Source organism: Ambystoma mexicanum, chromosome 7q (assembly GCF_040938575.1).
Source record: "Ambystoma mexicanum isolate Mex_15411 chromosome 7q, UKY_AmexF1_1, whole genome shotgun sequence".
In the NCBI taxonomy this organism is placed as follows: Eukaryota; Metazoa; Chordata; class Amphibia; order Caudata; family Ambystomatidae; genus Ambystoma; species Ambystoma mexicanum.
The window spans coordinates 610,323,916-610,340,504 of NC_090941.1; the positions used below are offsets into that span (position 1 = coordinate 610,323,916).

Genomic DNA, 16,589 nt, shown 5'->3' on the forward strand with positions numbered 1-16,589 from the left:
TTCCGCCTCCACCCCAATGATCCTAACAGTTTGAAAGGAGATTAAACCCCAGGTTCTGAACCAACAGTTTGCCCTGATGATGGCCATTCGAGTCCAGTGAAGGGAGGACGTATAGGATGGATGGATGTCCCCAAAATCCTTTCCGAAACACGATGTATCAACATTGTTTTATATGAAACAGCCTGTATATTGGGACATTTGGAGCCATAGGAAAAAAACACTGGCACAGAGACATGGAAATTATTTCTATGTGACATGCCACTGAGGCTACGAATTGTTAAAAAAACACTGCTTATAGGAAGGAGAGTATCACTCAGTGAAGTATAAAGCAGTGGTGGTGGCAATTTGTCATTTTTCAGGCAGTTTTTCAACATATGAATTTACAGTACACTAACCCGTATGCACTTTTAGAAAATTATGTTGTTGCAAATAATTGCTGGAAGGTGTTAAAAGAAAGACGACGAATAAATATACATTTTTGTAGTATAAAGAAATCATTTGCATTGACAATTTCATACTTGTGAAACACCATTTATACATGCTCACCCAGCATGTGAAACACTTGTGTATAGGTGCGATATAAATAAAATATCATATATCATACACATGGTTTAATTGCAGAGATTGATGGTGAATATGGGGTGTATTTACACCACAAATAACCCAGTGCTGTGGGTATTGTAGCTGCAAAGTACAGATGAGTTTGGCGGTGCCTACTTCCTTCTGTGTTTACATATAATTGTGCTCCCCTGGTGAAAGTAGGTGCCCTCCCAAAAACAGCATGAGGGGCTGTATTTTCTGTGATCTCGTTTGCGTTAATTCTGTGCTGCCCTACTTTTGTTCTTTCCTCTCACTGCCTTTTTAAAATTTATTTTGTATTGGCCCATTTGTTTCTCTGCTCCCTTCCAGGATATACTACCGCCAATTTCACAAACAACAAAAAGTCTTGATTTGATTTAATTTGTATGGCCCAGGTCTTTGATCCTCACTGACATAATGTATATCTAATTTTTCATTCATTTCTTGCTTTATTTCAGAAATGTCCATAAAGGTAGAGATTCAATATATAACAAAGCAGCAATTCTTAACATTTAGAACAATAATTAGCACCAGGGACTGGTTAACCAGCCAATCAGGTTGCCTGGTTTGCGTGCTGAATCCCTAAATCCAAGCCCTGGTCCACAGCAAAGGTTTGCCTCCCCAATGTTCTATGTGATTGGGTAAGGGGGCAGATCTTTCTTCTACCTTGGATGGCTCCTTCTTCGCTTCAGGCTGACGGTTTTGGAAAGTGCAACTTTCCCAAAGGAAGTTCAGTGAGTTCTTCTCAGGTACTTCAGAGTGAGTCTTTAGGTTATCTTGAAAGGATCTAAGAAGTGGTGAAAGAACCCTAATTTTAAAGGCAAAATTGGTTGATTGGACTAAAGCTAGCCTGCCTTAGTGGTCCAATCGCTGTTCTTGAAAGTAGTGGTCTTTCTCCTTTTTACATCACACCCAAAGTGCTTTGCTCTAGATGAAATGCAGGAGATAGGAAGGAGAGGGGCAGAGTGCAACAAAATGGTGGAAGTTTCCTTCCATTGAACAGATTGCTCCTGACTACTCTAAATCTTCCCCCCCTTCCTTCTCATTAGGATCAACGTACTTAAGAAATGCAGCACCCTGTTGGGAGGCTATTCCCTATGAATGGGTGTGCTCCTTTGATGCCTGGGACCAGGGCAGCTGCCTGCTGTACGGCTGTCCCTGGCGGAGAGTGTTACTTGCCCTCAAAAAGAGATCAAAGAAGAACCAGGCCATTCTGGTTCCTGTCCTGTCAGGCTCAACCCGTCTGGCCCGAATACCCATCGCCTTTAACAGCAGTGCTTTACACACAGGAGTTAGCACATTTGTGATATCAAATTGGATGTGGCTGAAATAATTATGAGAATACCGCCTGCCATACGCTAACTCGGCTATGACTTATATTTAACGATTATTCTGCTACAAGGACATAGACCATAATTATAGGGTTTTGGAGCAGGGGGGCATATCTGAAATGCAGACCTTGCGCTTCATAGACATGGCTGTTGCTGCAGCTGATAATACTATATGGGTTTGTTCCCTCTTTTTTGTTAACGGGGATTTGTCTGATGTAGGGACAATATGGCTACAATATGAACAGATCAGAGCAACTACCCCTTTCTCGATCCGCTTAATTTGAGACCAACAGGTATGGCACTTGTTCTATTTTTAGCAACTTAAAATAGAATGCATGGGTTCACCAATTCCTTCACAAGAAATATATTTTATTCATCAGAAAGTATAAAAACAATTTAGAACATTTATGTGCCTTGTTGAATTTTGCACTTTCTTTCTTATTTTAGATAAATTACTTTGACTTCATATGAGCACTTAGTGCAATCAGTGAGGTTAGTATGTGACACATCTGTTATTAATGCACAGATTATCTCTAGTTTGTCATGGTTGTCTGATTTCAACCTTTAGGATATGTCTACATATGTTTCGGCCTTTTCAAAAGAATATATTAGATGCTATCCCTAGCATCTGTGTTTGATGTTTTGGCCATCTTCAGGACAGATGGTATTTCTTTCGTAGTTAGAAGGACATCACGTAGACTTCTAGATTGTCATCTCACATGTACTGTAGTCTCAGGAATGGTCAGAATGGAACTTCTTTATTTCAAGAAACAAAGATTAGGTGAAAACCCAATCATACAGCCGCTCTCTGGAATCCCATACTGGGTTCTGTATTAGTTGTAATTTTACTATGTATAGTTCCTTTGATCCAATTCTTGGAAAAATACAAAAGTCAAATATATAGTGGTTTTTCAATGTTGGTTTATCTATCCAGTAGAAAATTATTTTATAGAAAGAAGTGACAAGTAGCCACCAATAATGTTCTTCGTGAGGAAGAGATTGCCATAAATCACTCTATCCGTAGACTTATATTGTGCCAATGCATTTCGGAAAACAACAAATTCCTTCATCAGGGCAAGTCTAAAACATAACATTCAAATGCAATTGTGCCAACCATCCCATGGTTAATATCCATATAGAATAATTCCCATATTTAGAACAACGTAAGTATATAAATATCATCCAAATAGTTGAAAAAATATGAAGGTAAACACATACCCGACAATGTAATGAGCCGGATCAGAAGGCAGGTCAAAAGATATAAAATAAGAAACAAATCAGTACAAAGGTAAGTAAAGTTGTCCTATAACAAAATGGAGGGAATTGGGTCCATTACCTGATGTAGGTGAGTAATGGCGAAATCTATGTTTCAGAGGCCAGGCTGCTCCACCGTGTACGGCGAGCAGGTGCTGTGAATGGTAAAGTGAATATATATGAAGGACCTATCCAAAGTGTAGCTAATCGCTAATAGAAAAAAACAAGCGTGGATTGTAGCTCACCATATGTAGAGAACGAAGCGGAGAAGTTCTCTCTGCGTCTGCTGAAAGCAGACTGTCTTCGTTGCATCGGCGCGTTGCCGAGCAACCGGGTTTTATAAGACACGTGATTGAAGGCAGAATGTCCTCCTTGCATCGGTGCGTTGCCGAGAAACTCAGTTGTGTAAGACACGTGATCACGGCTCCATGAACACGAGCCGCGACCCGTGTCTGAGAACTGGTCAATGAACTTAAATATGATCAAAATACCTAATTTGTGGACCTCCTGGGACAGTAATGATAAAAGTCATCGCCTAAGAATCAAAAAAGAAATAAGTAGTCTGTCATCCATGGACATAGAAAAAATACTAAGAGTGACTGAACCCAATTGGATAAAAGTAATGGCTGTTTCATGAACACCTCAGATGAGGCTATACTATTATGAACGTGCCTAAGTTGGATAGATGGAGCCTAGGGAGCAACCCTAGAGCTGTACCTTATATTAATAGTATGTGCCTTAATGCCGCTAGTGGTGTCGTCCAGACAGACGGCACCTCGGGTCCTGGGGGAACTCCAGGATGCGCAGCATGCAGGACATTTTTAAAACATGGGAAACATCTCTTATTCATATACATTCGAGTGACCCTCAACATTCAGGTCATATGTGTACTGGTGTCAATCTAAACCAAACGATGCTAAATACAATATAAGAAAACAATTAGAGAAAACAATTAGAGAAAACAGTGAAAGTTGATCTCCTCATTTAACCCATTGGGTGCCAGACTGCCAAGTTTGTCAATCCAATATGTCTCTCTGCGATTCAAACGTTGGCATAAATCCTCATGAGGGCTATTCTTGGTTAAAACTTCCAAAATCACAAATTTTATTTGTGACACATTATGTCCATTGGCCATCCAATGTCGTGCCACGGCTGAATTGATGTTTGCATTACGAATACAAGATCGGTGTTCACCCCACCTCAACTTGGCTGTTCGGGTTGACTGTCCCACATAAAATTTCCCACAAGGGCATTTAATGCCATAGATGATATTACTGCTGTCACATGTGGCAAAAGTCTTAAGCATAATCTTCTGCCCCATCCTTGGATGGTTAATGGAGTTTCCTTTAATAACAAAATTACAGTTGACACACTGTAAACAAGGAAATGTCCCAGTTCGCTGTGTCATAGGTTCCCTGGCTGTAGGTTTCGTCTGCACCAGTTCATCCCTTAGGTTCCTACTGCGTTGGTATGCAAAGATTGGTTTTTCACTAAAAATATCTTGAACTCGGATGTCATTCTTGAAAATCTCCCAATGTTTCATAATAGTTTTCTTGATTTTGTTACTTTGCGTAGAGAACTTAGATACAAATACTGGTGACTTCAATTCTCTCTTACTTTTGGGATTCTGTTCTGATAATAAAGTCTCTCGTGATAAGGCATCAACTCTGTCAGATGCCAGATCGAGTTCATTCTGCTTGTATCCCCGGGCCAGAAATGTTTCTTTCATTTCCATCTGTTGCATTCTGTAGTCTTCAGGATCACTCACTATTTTCTAGACCCTAAGTAATTGGCTGTATGGTAGATTCTTCAGTAGGCGCGGCTGATGGAAGCTGAGGCGGTGCAGGAGATTATTCCGATCAGTCACTTTCCGAAACAATGAAGTGCTGTAGCTAGTGAGTTGCTTTCTGACTTTTACATCAAGGAATGTTATGATTTCATATGAAATCTCTCTAGTGAACTGTACCCTCTGGTCGATGCTGTTTAGATACACAAAAAATGTTTCAAAAGACTCTCTGGTTCCTTTCCAAATTCCAAAGATATCGTCTATGTATCTCGTCCAGATCCGGATGTCCTTCTTCCATTCCTGTTTATTCAATACATGGTCTGTTTCAAATTTATGCATGAAACTGTTGGCATATGAGGGTGCCATGGTGGCTCCCATTGAAGTCCCTGCAGTTTGTAGAAAAAATTGGTTGCCATATTGAAAATAGGAGTTCTCAGCAATAAATTGTAACAATGCCAGTATGAATTCCTTCTGGGCACGTATCTCAGGTGCTTTCAGTAACAGCCATTCTACAGCCTCTATCCCCAGGTCGTGGGGTATAGAGGTGTATAAACTCTTCACGTCTATAGTAAACATCAGATCTTCAGGCAAAGGTGTCAATGAGCTAAGCTTTTGCAGGAAGTGGGTGGTATCCCTTGTGTAGGTGTTGGTCTCTTGTATCAATGGCTGTAGGAAGAAATCTATATAGATCCCTAAAGGTTGGTTGATACTCTCTATCCCTGCAACAATTGGTCTACCTGGTGGTTTGATGGCATCTTTATGGATCTTCGGCAACGTATAGAAATTAGGTATTCTAGGATGTTCTTTCAAGAGAAATTTTTGTGTATGCTCGTTGATCCAATCCAATTCAAATGCTTTTACTAGGATGCTCTTCAAATTCTGTTTGATCGAAAGGGTGGGATCATGGTCCAAACTAGCATATGTGGTCTGGTCTTGGAGCTGTCTTCTACATTCAGCATCATAGTCACATGTATTCTGAATAACCAAGGCTCCTCCCTTGTCTGCAGGACGAATGGTAATACTCTTGTCACTAAACAGGTCTCTAATCAATCTCATCTCGTGTGGTTTTAAGTTCCTATACGGAGGATTTCTGTAGCTGATTCGTTCAAGGTCCCGAGTGACTAGTCTCTGAAATATTTCTATGGATGGTACTGTAATGGGTGGAACAAACCCACTTTTGACTCTAAATTCTTGAAAGTCTGGAATCTCGGTCGGACTCTCTTGTGTCTCCAATTCGTTAAAGAAGACTTTAAGTTTAAGTTTACGAACAAACTTGTATAGTTCTATCTTCGTGTCAAACAAGGTGGTACTGTAAGTCGGTACGAAACTGAGACCTTTCTGTAGAGTCTCTTCCTCTGCCTTGTTGAGTCGCCTCCCCGAAATGTTAACGACTAACTTTTCTTCTGCTGTAATCTTGTTAGAGGTTTGTTTCTTGCGTTGCCTCCTCCCCCTGCGGGTTCTTTTCGGCGGGCGCCTAAAAAAGATACAGCAGACGGAGCTCGTGCCAAAGGGCTTGTTGTCTGTGCAAGGTTCTCTATGGTTTGTTCTGCTGGAATATCAGACTCTCTCTGGGCTTCTGAGTCGGAACTGGAGGTATTGTCGGATGTGTATTTAAAAGGTTTCTTTGGTGCTACTTGGCCGTATTTGTCCATCCAGGTGTATACCTTGTCATTAATATAATCATAGGTATCCCTCCTGAATTTCTTGATCTTCTTTTGCTCCAATTCAGACTTGTAGTTCTCAAGTTTAGTGTTAATCTCTAGTAATATGGTGTCATATTCTTCTCTTCCAAGTCTATCAACTAATTCTTTCTCTATCTCCTGAATTTCTGTACTCAGGGTTGTTAAATTCTTTGATAACTCTTGGATAGTTAGCAAGATGAGGTCCAGTGAACATTTATTCAGTATAGATTCCCACCTTCGAACAAACTCTCTACTCTCTTTGCACAAGGTCGGTCGGAGCTGTATGCGAAGCCCCCTTGGGATGCGTTGGTTTTTGAAGTATCGTCCGAGGGTAATTGCGTGTAATTTCCTATTTATCTCCTTTCGTATAAGATACTCTAATTGTTTAATTCGTTTGGCCGGATCCTTTGGTGTAGTACCATGAGCACCAATAGACGTTTCGCTAATGAGTCCAAAAATGGCAGATGCTTCCTCAGTTGAGAAACCTAAAGTTTCTGCACATTTGTTGGATAAACTTTCAATGTCCTCAAATGACATGTTCAGTGTGTTGGGTAATCTTGTTTGAAATTGTGTGCCACCACTGCTGTGTGTCTCACCAATGGAGGGAAGGAAAGAAGCAGGAAGCAAATTTGAGTGGGCACCACAAGGGTATCGAGTCTTTCTGGCGTTATCAAAGGTCTCTAGTGTGATGAGTCTTTGTCAGGAAGTTAGATCCTATATACAGGAGCTGGCTGAAAAAGGCCTGGAGACACCCAAACCCAGAAATACAGCAAGAAACAAAGATTAGGTGAAAACCCAATCATACAGCCGCTCTCTGGAATCCCATACTGGGTTCTGTATTAGTTGTAATTTTGCTATGTATAGTTCCTTTGATCCAATTCTTGGAAAAATACAAAAGTCAAATATATAGTGGTTTTTCAATGTTGGTTTATCTATCCAGTAGAAAATTATTTTATAGAAAGAAGTGACAAGTAGCCACCAATAATGTTCTTCGTGAGGAAGAGATTGCCATAAATCACTCTATCCGTAGACTTATATTGTGCCAATGCATTTCGGAATACAACAAATTCCTTCATCAGGGCAAGTCTAAAACATAACATTCAAATGCAATTGTGCCAACCATCCCATGGTTAATATCCATATAGAATAATTCCCATATTTAGAACAACGTAAGTATAGATTCCCACCTTCGAACAAACTCTCTACTCTCTTTGCACAAGGTCGGTCGGAGCTGTATGCGAAGCCCCCTTGGGATGCGTTGGTTTTTGAAGTATCGTCCGAGGGTAATATTCCCATATTTAAGTTACGTTGTTCTAAATATGGGAATTATTCTATATGGATATTAACCATGGGATGGTTGGCACAATTGCATTTGAATGCTATGTTTTAGACTTGCCCTGATGAAGGAATTTGTTGTATTACGAAATGCATTGGCACAATATAAGTCTACGGATAGAGTGATTTATGGCAATCTCTTCCTCACGAAGAACATTATTGGTGGCTACTCGTCACTTCTTTCTATAAAATAATTTTCTACTGGATAGATAAACCAACATTGAAAAACCACTATATATTTGACTTTTGTATTTTTCCAAGAATTGGATCAAAGGAACTATACATAGCAAAATTACAACTAATACAGAACCCAGTATGGGATTCCAGAGAGCGGCTGTATGATTGGGTTTTCACCTAATCTTTGTTTCTTGCTGTATTTCTGGGTTTGGGTGTCTCCAGGCCTTTTTCAGCCAGCTCCTGTATATAGGATCTAACTTCCTGACAAAGACTCATCACACTAGAGACCTTTGATAACGCCAGAAAGACTCGATAACCCTTGTGGTGCCCACTCAAATTTGCTTCCTGGAACTTCTTTATTTGCCAAAAAAATGGGACTCTTTAGTTTCTCCAGCACTTGGATTCCTTTTTCTGTTCACAGGTTTTTATCAGTATGCCCCTTTTTCATTCAGCAATATCTATTGATTATTTATTCCATCTCATTTTAATCTCTTTTTTCTTCTTCCTCTTGTCCATTTTCTTTATAGGTTTTGTCCGATTGCAAATATTTTACTAGCACTTTTGTGTTTGTCTCGCGTCCGGCAACCAACTCATTTGCGATGTACTATCTGTCACTGCAGCTGTCAAATGGGCACCTGTAACCTCTGAACCTGCTCTCTGCCACTGGTAGGGCAGGCTTTTCAAATCAGGCTACTGATGCAGAAGGACACAGGTACATGCTATGCTTTGGGCATGAAGGGTATGAAAGGGGAATTTGATCAGCAGATTTCTCTTTCACATAATATTATTAATTTAATTCAAATTGAAAAAACAGCGCATCTACACTCTTGCAAAATGGCAATCCCTCACATCACACAGCTCAATTCACCTAATGTGCAGAGGTGAGCTAGTGGGTATCCTCTCCAGGTCACATTTAATTTATTTTATAACCTGGTGTGCATCATGTATCACTGTCAGGTTTCAGACTCATCATGAGTGTAGCACCTTTCTGTAGCTTATCACCAGTGTTAAAATCAAGCCTGTCTCTCCCTAAGGAGGGTGGCAGATGTACAAAAGTCTATCTTTATTGCAGTTCCACTTAGTCTTGCTCCGTAACATACATATTGACAGGAGAACCCCCCCCACCTTCTCCCCCCAGCCACCAGATTTGTACTAGCTCTGCCCCAACTGACATACATCGAGTAATCATTTTAATCAGTTATGCGACATTCTTTGAGCTCTCGCGCACACACCAGAATTCTACCTCTCATAGATGGCCAGGAAGACAGGAAGCACAGGCATAACGTGCCATTGTTTTCAATGTGCAATGATTTCTTGAGGGTATATTCCTGTAGAAGGTGCTTTTTTTATTTTATCCTTTTAAGTTATTGTTGAGGTGTTTGGGCATTCTCCTGCACAATCTCTTTTTGCTGCCTTTGTTTACTGAATACCTTCATCCGTGTTCAGTTAGCATTGTTCACAAGAACTAGATGCTGTCAATAGCTAAGCTGTGTTTGTTTAATAACATCTATCGCCCCATTGCAAACATCCTCGTCGATCACTAAAGGATCAATGGTCAATAGCAAGCAGTCTCTTCCATTTTATGTCAGGGTATCACTGTTCTCCTACAAGGGGTTTATGGTTCAATTCCAATTGTCTTGTCTGTTTTAAAAGATATTTACGCATTGAAAACATAGACCAGCCATGCTCCTTAGGATACAATCCATACCCCACAACATCTCACATGTGCTACCGCCTGGACATATTGCCCATCGTTATAGACCTCTGATTTGTCTTCAGACATGCCTGCATGCGACTCTCCTGTAAGGCGGCTGGTGATTGGGCCACAAATGTGCCTATGCATGTACCCCAGAAAGGCAGCTGCTTGAGCTGGTGTATGCCGTGATGCACCTTTCCTCTACATACAGCTGCCGGTGGGGGTGGAGCATGGCATTAAAAAAAAACAATATTTACTCTTGTCCTGTTCTTTATGTTGGGGTGTGGCATGCTCGTGATACTGGGGTGTAAAATTAACTTGAAAACATTTCAAACTTATAATGTATATATATCTCTGATATGGCAAATGTTCAAAAAGAGATCTGTGTGTTCCCTCCCTTACTGAAGGGCACCCATGTACCGTGGCTGATTTACACAGGCGACATCGTCCTATTAGATAAAACTCCAATACGCCTGCAGAGAAGGCTAGATAACTTTGCATCATATATCAAAAGTAACAACATGACAATAAACATCAAAAAGTCGCAAGTGGTGATATTTTCAGTAACCCATGGTTACAAACAGAAAGCGTTGTCAGTATTCGTGCATTCTAAAAGACTTATTCAAGTGAATTCCTACAAATACTTGGGAATGTGTATCAATTCCAGTACCTGTGAACGAGATTGGTTGAACATTTTGCGGGCGAAGACTCTTTCACTAGCTCGGCAAGCATTCATTTTACATGCAAAATTTGGAACGTTTTTCTATGCGTCCTGTACAAACAAAGTCATTTCGATCAGTTGGAAGGTCTTTTCTGGCAAGAAGTTCTGGCATTACCAAAATCATTCCCGATACCGAGAATACGATTTGAAGTAGGTCTTCAGTCTTTGCATTCCTTAATTTTATGGAAAACTCTACACCTTTATCGTAAGATTCTAGCTGATTATGACATCCCGGCAATGGAAATATTTAGATCAAGCTCAAGTATTGCAACAAATTCAATGCTAAATAAATGAAAGGCGAGATGTGTAGCTTGGCTTGACGCATTGGAAACATTAGTTGACACTTTAATGCAAAATCCTATGGCATTAAAAAAGAAAATTCAGAATACAGACTGGATGCAGACACAGCATGAGAAAGCAGACTATCAGATGTCTACAAATTGTTCAGTGGAAGCTTGTAAACTAAATCAACTACCAACGTACCTTCAACTGTTTCCATCGACAAAGTTTTGTGATCTTTTTTTTAAGATTTTGGTTAAATCTACTCCCCACTCGTGAACGGCTAGGCCAAATGAATCAATTGGGAATGTTACCAAAGTGCTGTTGCTTTTGTAATGACAAACAACAAGTAGAAACACTTAAACATATAATAATACAATGTGAGGCATTAACCCAAATGAGAGTTAAATACATGCCATGCCTCGCCCATAAGATACCTGTACTAAACCCGGAGGAATGATGGTATGCCATATTACTGGGTCAGGAGAAAACTGTGATTTGTGCAGTACTTCAGTTCTTGCTCGAAATCTTACTTTAAGTTTGACATTAACTACGACGAAATGAAGAATTAATTTAATTAACGTTTAACAGTTTTGTGGATTTGTGTTGTTTTATATAATTTTGATGAATTTAATATAAAAGAGAAATGAAAATAGTTTGTAATAAACTAATTTCGAATAAATAAAAATAAAGGGGTGTTACTGTGATGCATAACCTTTATCCCAGGCGGAACCACTTGCCACTTTAAAAGACGTTTTCCCTATACACTACTGCCGTACACAATTATTGTAATTCCCATCAATCCCATGCAAACTACATACATGGCACTATTATTCTCTGTGCCACTTGTGCACTAATACACCTGCGTCTAAATCTAGCCAATAGTAGCAGATTTGGACTGCTGTGGTTAAGGAAATCCTATTTTACTCATAATATGAACAAATGCAGTGTTTTTTGAGAAGTACAAAAGATCTGAATTTAATTTGTCTATGTTCCCAGAATTAGTCCCTTATAATCGAAAAAGTTAGTAATACGTGTGTAAGTTGATTCGCAGTATACTTTTTTTTTATTGAAACCAGTACTGACATTGCCATGTAATATTTATATATTTTATTTAAATCAGTTTTACAATAATTAAACGTTGTCTTCACAGGGAAATTTGCAGTGCACATCAACATAATGAAAAAATATCGGCTGACGGAATGCCTTCAGAGTGGATTGAGAGACATGGATTACAAGCCATAAACAGGCCTGCTGAGACAACAAGAATTCCTATGATTAGAATCAAGAAATCTGCAAGGGGAGAATTACGCAACCTTTTTCTTTGCTGGAGTTATTTAAGACCTACGGGAGAGATTACTATTTCCAGTGGCGTTAGTGAGAGTCGCAATAAATACACAATCTCAAAATCTGCACCGGTTCCTTATGCTAAAGTAACTGCACACAGGAATTTAATAACCTCCAATTTAAATGAGGAAATTGCCTGTCTGCAGTCTAACACAATTGGTTTTGGAAATAAAGTAGCTATAAATTTGGCCTTCAACAAATAAAAAGGTTCAAAATAAGCAGTCTAATTTTGTATTTTTGTGGTTAATTTAATGCATCTTTAAGCAGTTAAATTTCTCGTTTTAATATGATATTTGGTAGCCGTTATATACAATTGCGTGTTATTTAAAACATATTTGTTTTGTGAACTTTGGACAAAAATATGTAGTCATGGGCATGAGTTTTTTAAATGTCTCCAGCTACTTTGTTGAATATCTAGATTACAATGTTCAGAGTTGAGCTTGTTTTTCAGAATATATTGTTCACACTTTGGAAGTAATGTATTGTTAATAATAAATGTAGACATTGAAGAATTACTATTGTTTATATTGTGGTTGCACTTGTATTCTTGCTCTTTTACGGAATATTTCAATTTCCGATTTGTTTTCCACATAAGACATTATAAGAATATACAATATAAATAACATAAATAGGGGTATAACTATGAGACTCAAATCTTTTTGTAGCCTTTATTTCATAAACTGGCTTAGCACAAATATTTCATAGGGTCTTTTGCAGCGATGGAAAATAAAGAGTTCACTCGTGCATATTATGTACGTTCTTGTGAGACCAATGTCAAAAGTGTGTACATTTGTAATATTGCAATGAAGACTCCTGGACATGTGCATGCACAGTGTTTGTACATAACTGATATCTGGCAAATGAGAACCAGTCTGTTAAGGTACTAAAGGTACTCAAACCATCACCAGATAAATTTGCACTGGAAACAAATAGTCTGTGTTTAAGTTGGCTGGAGTTTTATTGCAGCCCCATCATATTCTGTTCATGTTGGACTTTTTGTATGTGTGTTGACATGCCAGATAAATCCTTGATTTAACAGTAGGAACATTTCATTTTTACAATCCTAGTTACTACTTTGCTTTCATGAGAGATTATGTTCTCTTTATAAAGGAGTGGAGCTACAGCAGGACGAAACTGATGGTTATCGCAAACTATTTAATGAAAACAGTGAAAGGTAATTTCTTGATATGAGAAAGGGTGGGTTGACAAAACCTAGCTGGTTGATGGCGCTGGCAATGGTGTTGGTACCCCTCAGTTACTGCACAAATCAGTCCGAAAATGTGTTTGTATGTGCAGGAATATTTATTATTTCAAGTGCAGCATAACACCTGGGGTACCAGGTTAGTTAACCATATTAGTAGAAAAAACACAGCCGACACGCGTTTCAACCTAAGTCTTTCTCAAGGCATTGAAGTTGGGGTGGGGGCTCCCAGTGGAAAAGAGATGGAACAACCCTGAGTAGGGCGTTGGTTGATGCTGGATAGCAGATTTCTGGCCGGTGGTCCGTGAGCGTCCGGGTGGAAGCCAGTACTGGCATCCACCCGGATGAATTAATGAAGATCTCCGGTATGGCTTTCCTTTGAGCAGAAAGTACTTCAAACTGAAGTTCGTAGTACATTTATGGGGGAGTAGATTTTGACATGCAAAACGGAACAATGTTTTCTATTTCAGTCCTTGTTTGCCTTGTTGACATTTCTTTAACCACTTTGTCATTGAAGTGCTCATTTTAGGTAGCAAGATACTTCTGCATAACCTTTCAAAAGCATGATTAACTTTAGTACAAAATGCCGTAGTACATGGTGTGGCATGAACAGTGTGCATCTGCTTTGACAGAACGTAGGCCCTCTTCATCCTTCTGAATTATTTTTAATAGTTTGATTCCACCCTGCTGACAATCTGATACCCTGCAAGCTGATAGGTAAGTTGTGCAATTCTTGCAATGTTTATTTTTTTCTGGCAAAGACCTCCGTACACTCTCCTTTGAGTGACTAGGCCTGAATCACAGTTGGCCCCTGTACTGCAGTGTGCTTTTGGCCCGATTTCGCTGTCACTTTGTTATATGGGAAGACATTTTTCAAACTCCCCCCAAGCCCCAGTCATGGATATTCAAGCAATTTTATCGACAAGGGCCAGGTAAGTAAGTGTCCAGTGATCATAATGATGAGCACTCGGGGCCGAATATCTTGCAACCGAAGGTGCTCTCTTGATAATATGAAGGTGGCCCAATGTCTCAGAATCCCTGAAGAGCTCAAATACTGGCTTGAGCTTCCAGGATTCCTTGGGTTTAGTCATCAAGCAGAGTAACAGTTTATCTTGGGTAACTTACCATTTATTAGAGTGGAAATGTTACATACATAATGTGGCGCAAGAGCTAATCTTATGGCACAGGCAAGTCTTGCGCCGCCTCACATTCATGCGTCTATTGCTCCTCAAATCCTACAGATGCACATTCAAAGAAGTAAAGTGAGACTGAAGAGAGCAGTCAAGACCAATGGACCCAAGGATTAAGAGGTTTTAATACTTATGTCATTTGGTCCCAGTGCCTTCAATTACTTTCTGTAGAACCCCCATTTCTTATATTTTAGAGTCTGAATCTACATCCCCTGCTCCACAAGATCCAGTTTTCTGATTCCTTTCACAGTCTGTTGGTATTGCACCATCACATACCCAGATTTCTTACAGAATATTCTAAGGTGGGGTGATACTGTATTCTTACCCTGCCAACAAGACCATTTCAGACCTGGGTTCAATTATCTCTGGGAACTACCCAAACTCCAGGTTATTCTAAGCCTTTCTCAATGATCTAGCATATGCCCAGATGTGTAATGCTCCTCAAAGGCCTTCTACTCACCAGTAGACAATCTTTATCGACTGGCCAGGCTGTCACCAGATTTAATTTGTTCATGAAAACTGGCAATGAGAGACTATTTCACGTGCATTAAAGAGGTTGTGCCTCATACTTGAGTTCCACCAATGCCTGTTTGTGCTATGACTAGGTTGTAGCAATATGTCTTTATGGACTGTTTTGCCTCATGTCTCTTCAGCACTTCGGTCACCATATGTAAGGTATAGCTTTGCAGGCGATGGCATCATACTTGTGTAGCCAGATAGAAGCAAATAGGGGCATCCTATTAATGCAAACAGGTGATGGGCCAATAGCTCTAAATCACTTGAGAATGCCATGATATGCTAGGTAAGTCACGGTTTGTATGGCATAGCCTAGCAGGAGCTGATCTCATATGTCACATGCAGCCTACGGTGTTCTAATGCAAGCATATGTAATGTAGAAAAATGCAGATGTATGTAAATGTGTAGAGGAACAGATGTGTATGTCACAGATAGGCCCACCCCTCACCGCCGTCATATTGGATAAACGACAGGAAGACTTTATGCATGACACTAGGTATCATCCCAATACTGCATCGAGTGTATGAGAGACTTTGTGCTCAGACAACCATATTGAATGTACCCTCGTACTGAGGTGGTAACAGGAGAATTGCAGACACCACTGAATATCAAGCAGTTGTAAAGAAGATCTGACAGGTGTAAAGTGATGTCATAAGGAGAAGATACAATGACGCACTGAAACAATATAAAAATACTTAAAGAATGAAGATGTAACTGAAGAAACAAAAGTAACATATATGAAAATAAGAAATCATGTATACAAAGATGGTAAGTAACCAGATGAGCAGTGAATCTATATACGCTGAAACGCAAGGTAGATGAGCCCCATAGAAGCTTGCTGCAGTAGAAAACAACACCAGTGAATCTGCCATGTTGAAAAATGTGCAAATACAGAGTTATAGTACCAAAGCGCTACACCCTAAAGAGATACATATCCTTTCTATTATGTACATATATAATTCCACAATAATGTTCATACATTGCTGATGCACTGCTGTTTTAATAGGTAGCCAACACATGTTCTGACCCGAAACCTTCAGGTCTTCTTCAGGACTGTCAAAATCCAAAAAACGTAAACCATATTTGTGCAACAGAGGTAGGTCAATCAATTACAAATAGTAAGTTTCAATACATTACCTTTATTTTCATGATCGCATAACACATGTTCTGATAGATCCAGATTATGGGTTGAATCGTAACCAAAACAGCAAAACCTAGCAGGTCAACAGGTTAGGGAAAAAGGCAATATAAACACTTTGCCATTAATTGTCCCTGTACAAACTTTCAATCTAAAAGAGCACATTACCCTATCAGTGCTTGTCTTTGTGCCTTGATATCAATATTGTTAGCTAAAGTGTACTATGTGTTCATGCAACCACCACCACTCCAACCAAAACATCATCTCAAACGAAAACCATGTTCCAAATGCCACTTTAACATTAGGCATGTTATTCTTAATACAAATTGTTTGCTGATGGTACAAAGTCTCTGTTTA

The 16,589-nt window shown here is 39.5% G+C and overlaps 1 protein-coding gene across 1 annotated transcript in view; it reads left to right on the plus strand.

Moving 5' to 3' along the window:
* The window catches only part of SOHLH2 (spermatogenesis and oogenesis specific basic helix-loop-helix 2), a 500,438-nt gene extending 487,727 nt beyond the window's left edge, over nt 1-12,711 (plus strand). The window contains exon 7 of the mRNA XM_069640297.1: nt 11,994-12,711. Within this exon, the coding sequence (XP_069496398.1) occupies nt 11,994-12,390 (397 nt within the window). The 3' untranslated portion in view covers nt 12,391-12,711. The remainder of the gene's footprint in view (nt 1-11,993) is intronic.
* The last annotated feature ends 3,878 nt before the right edge of the window (nt 12,712-16,589 follow it).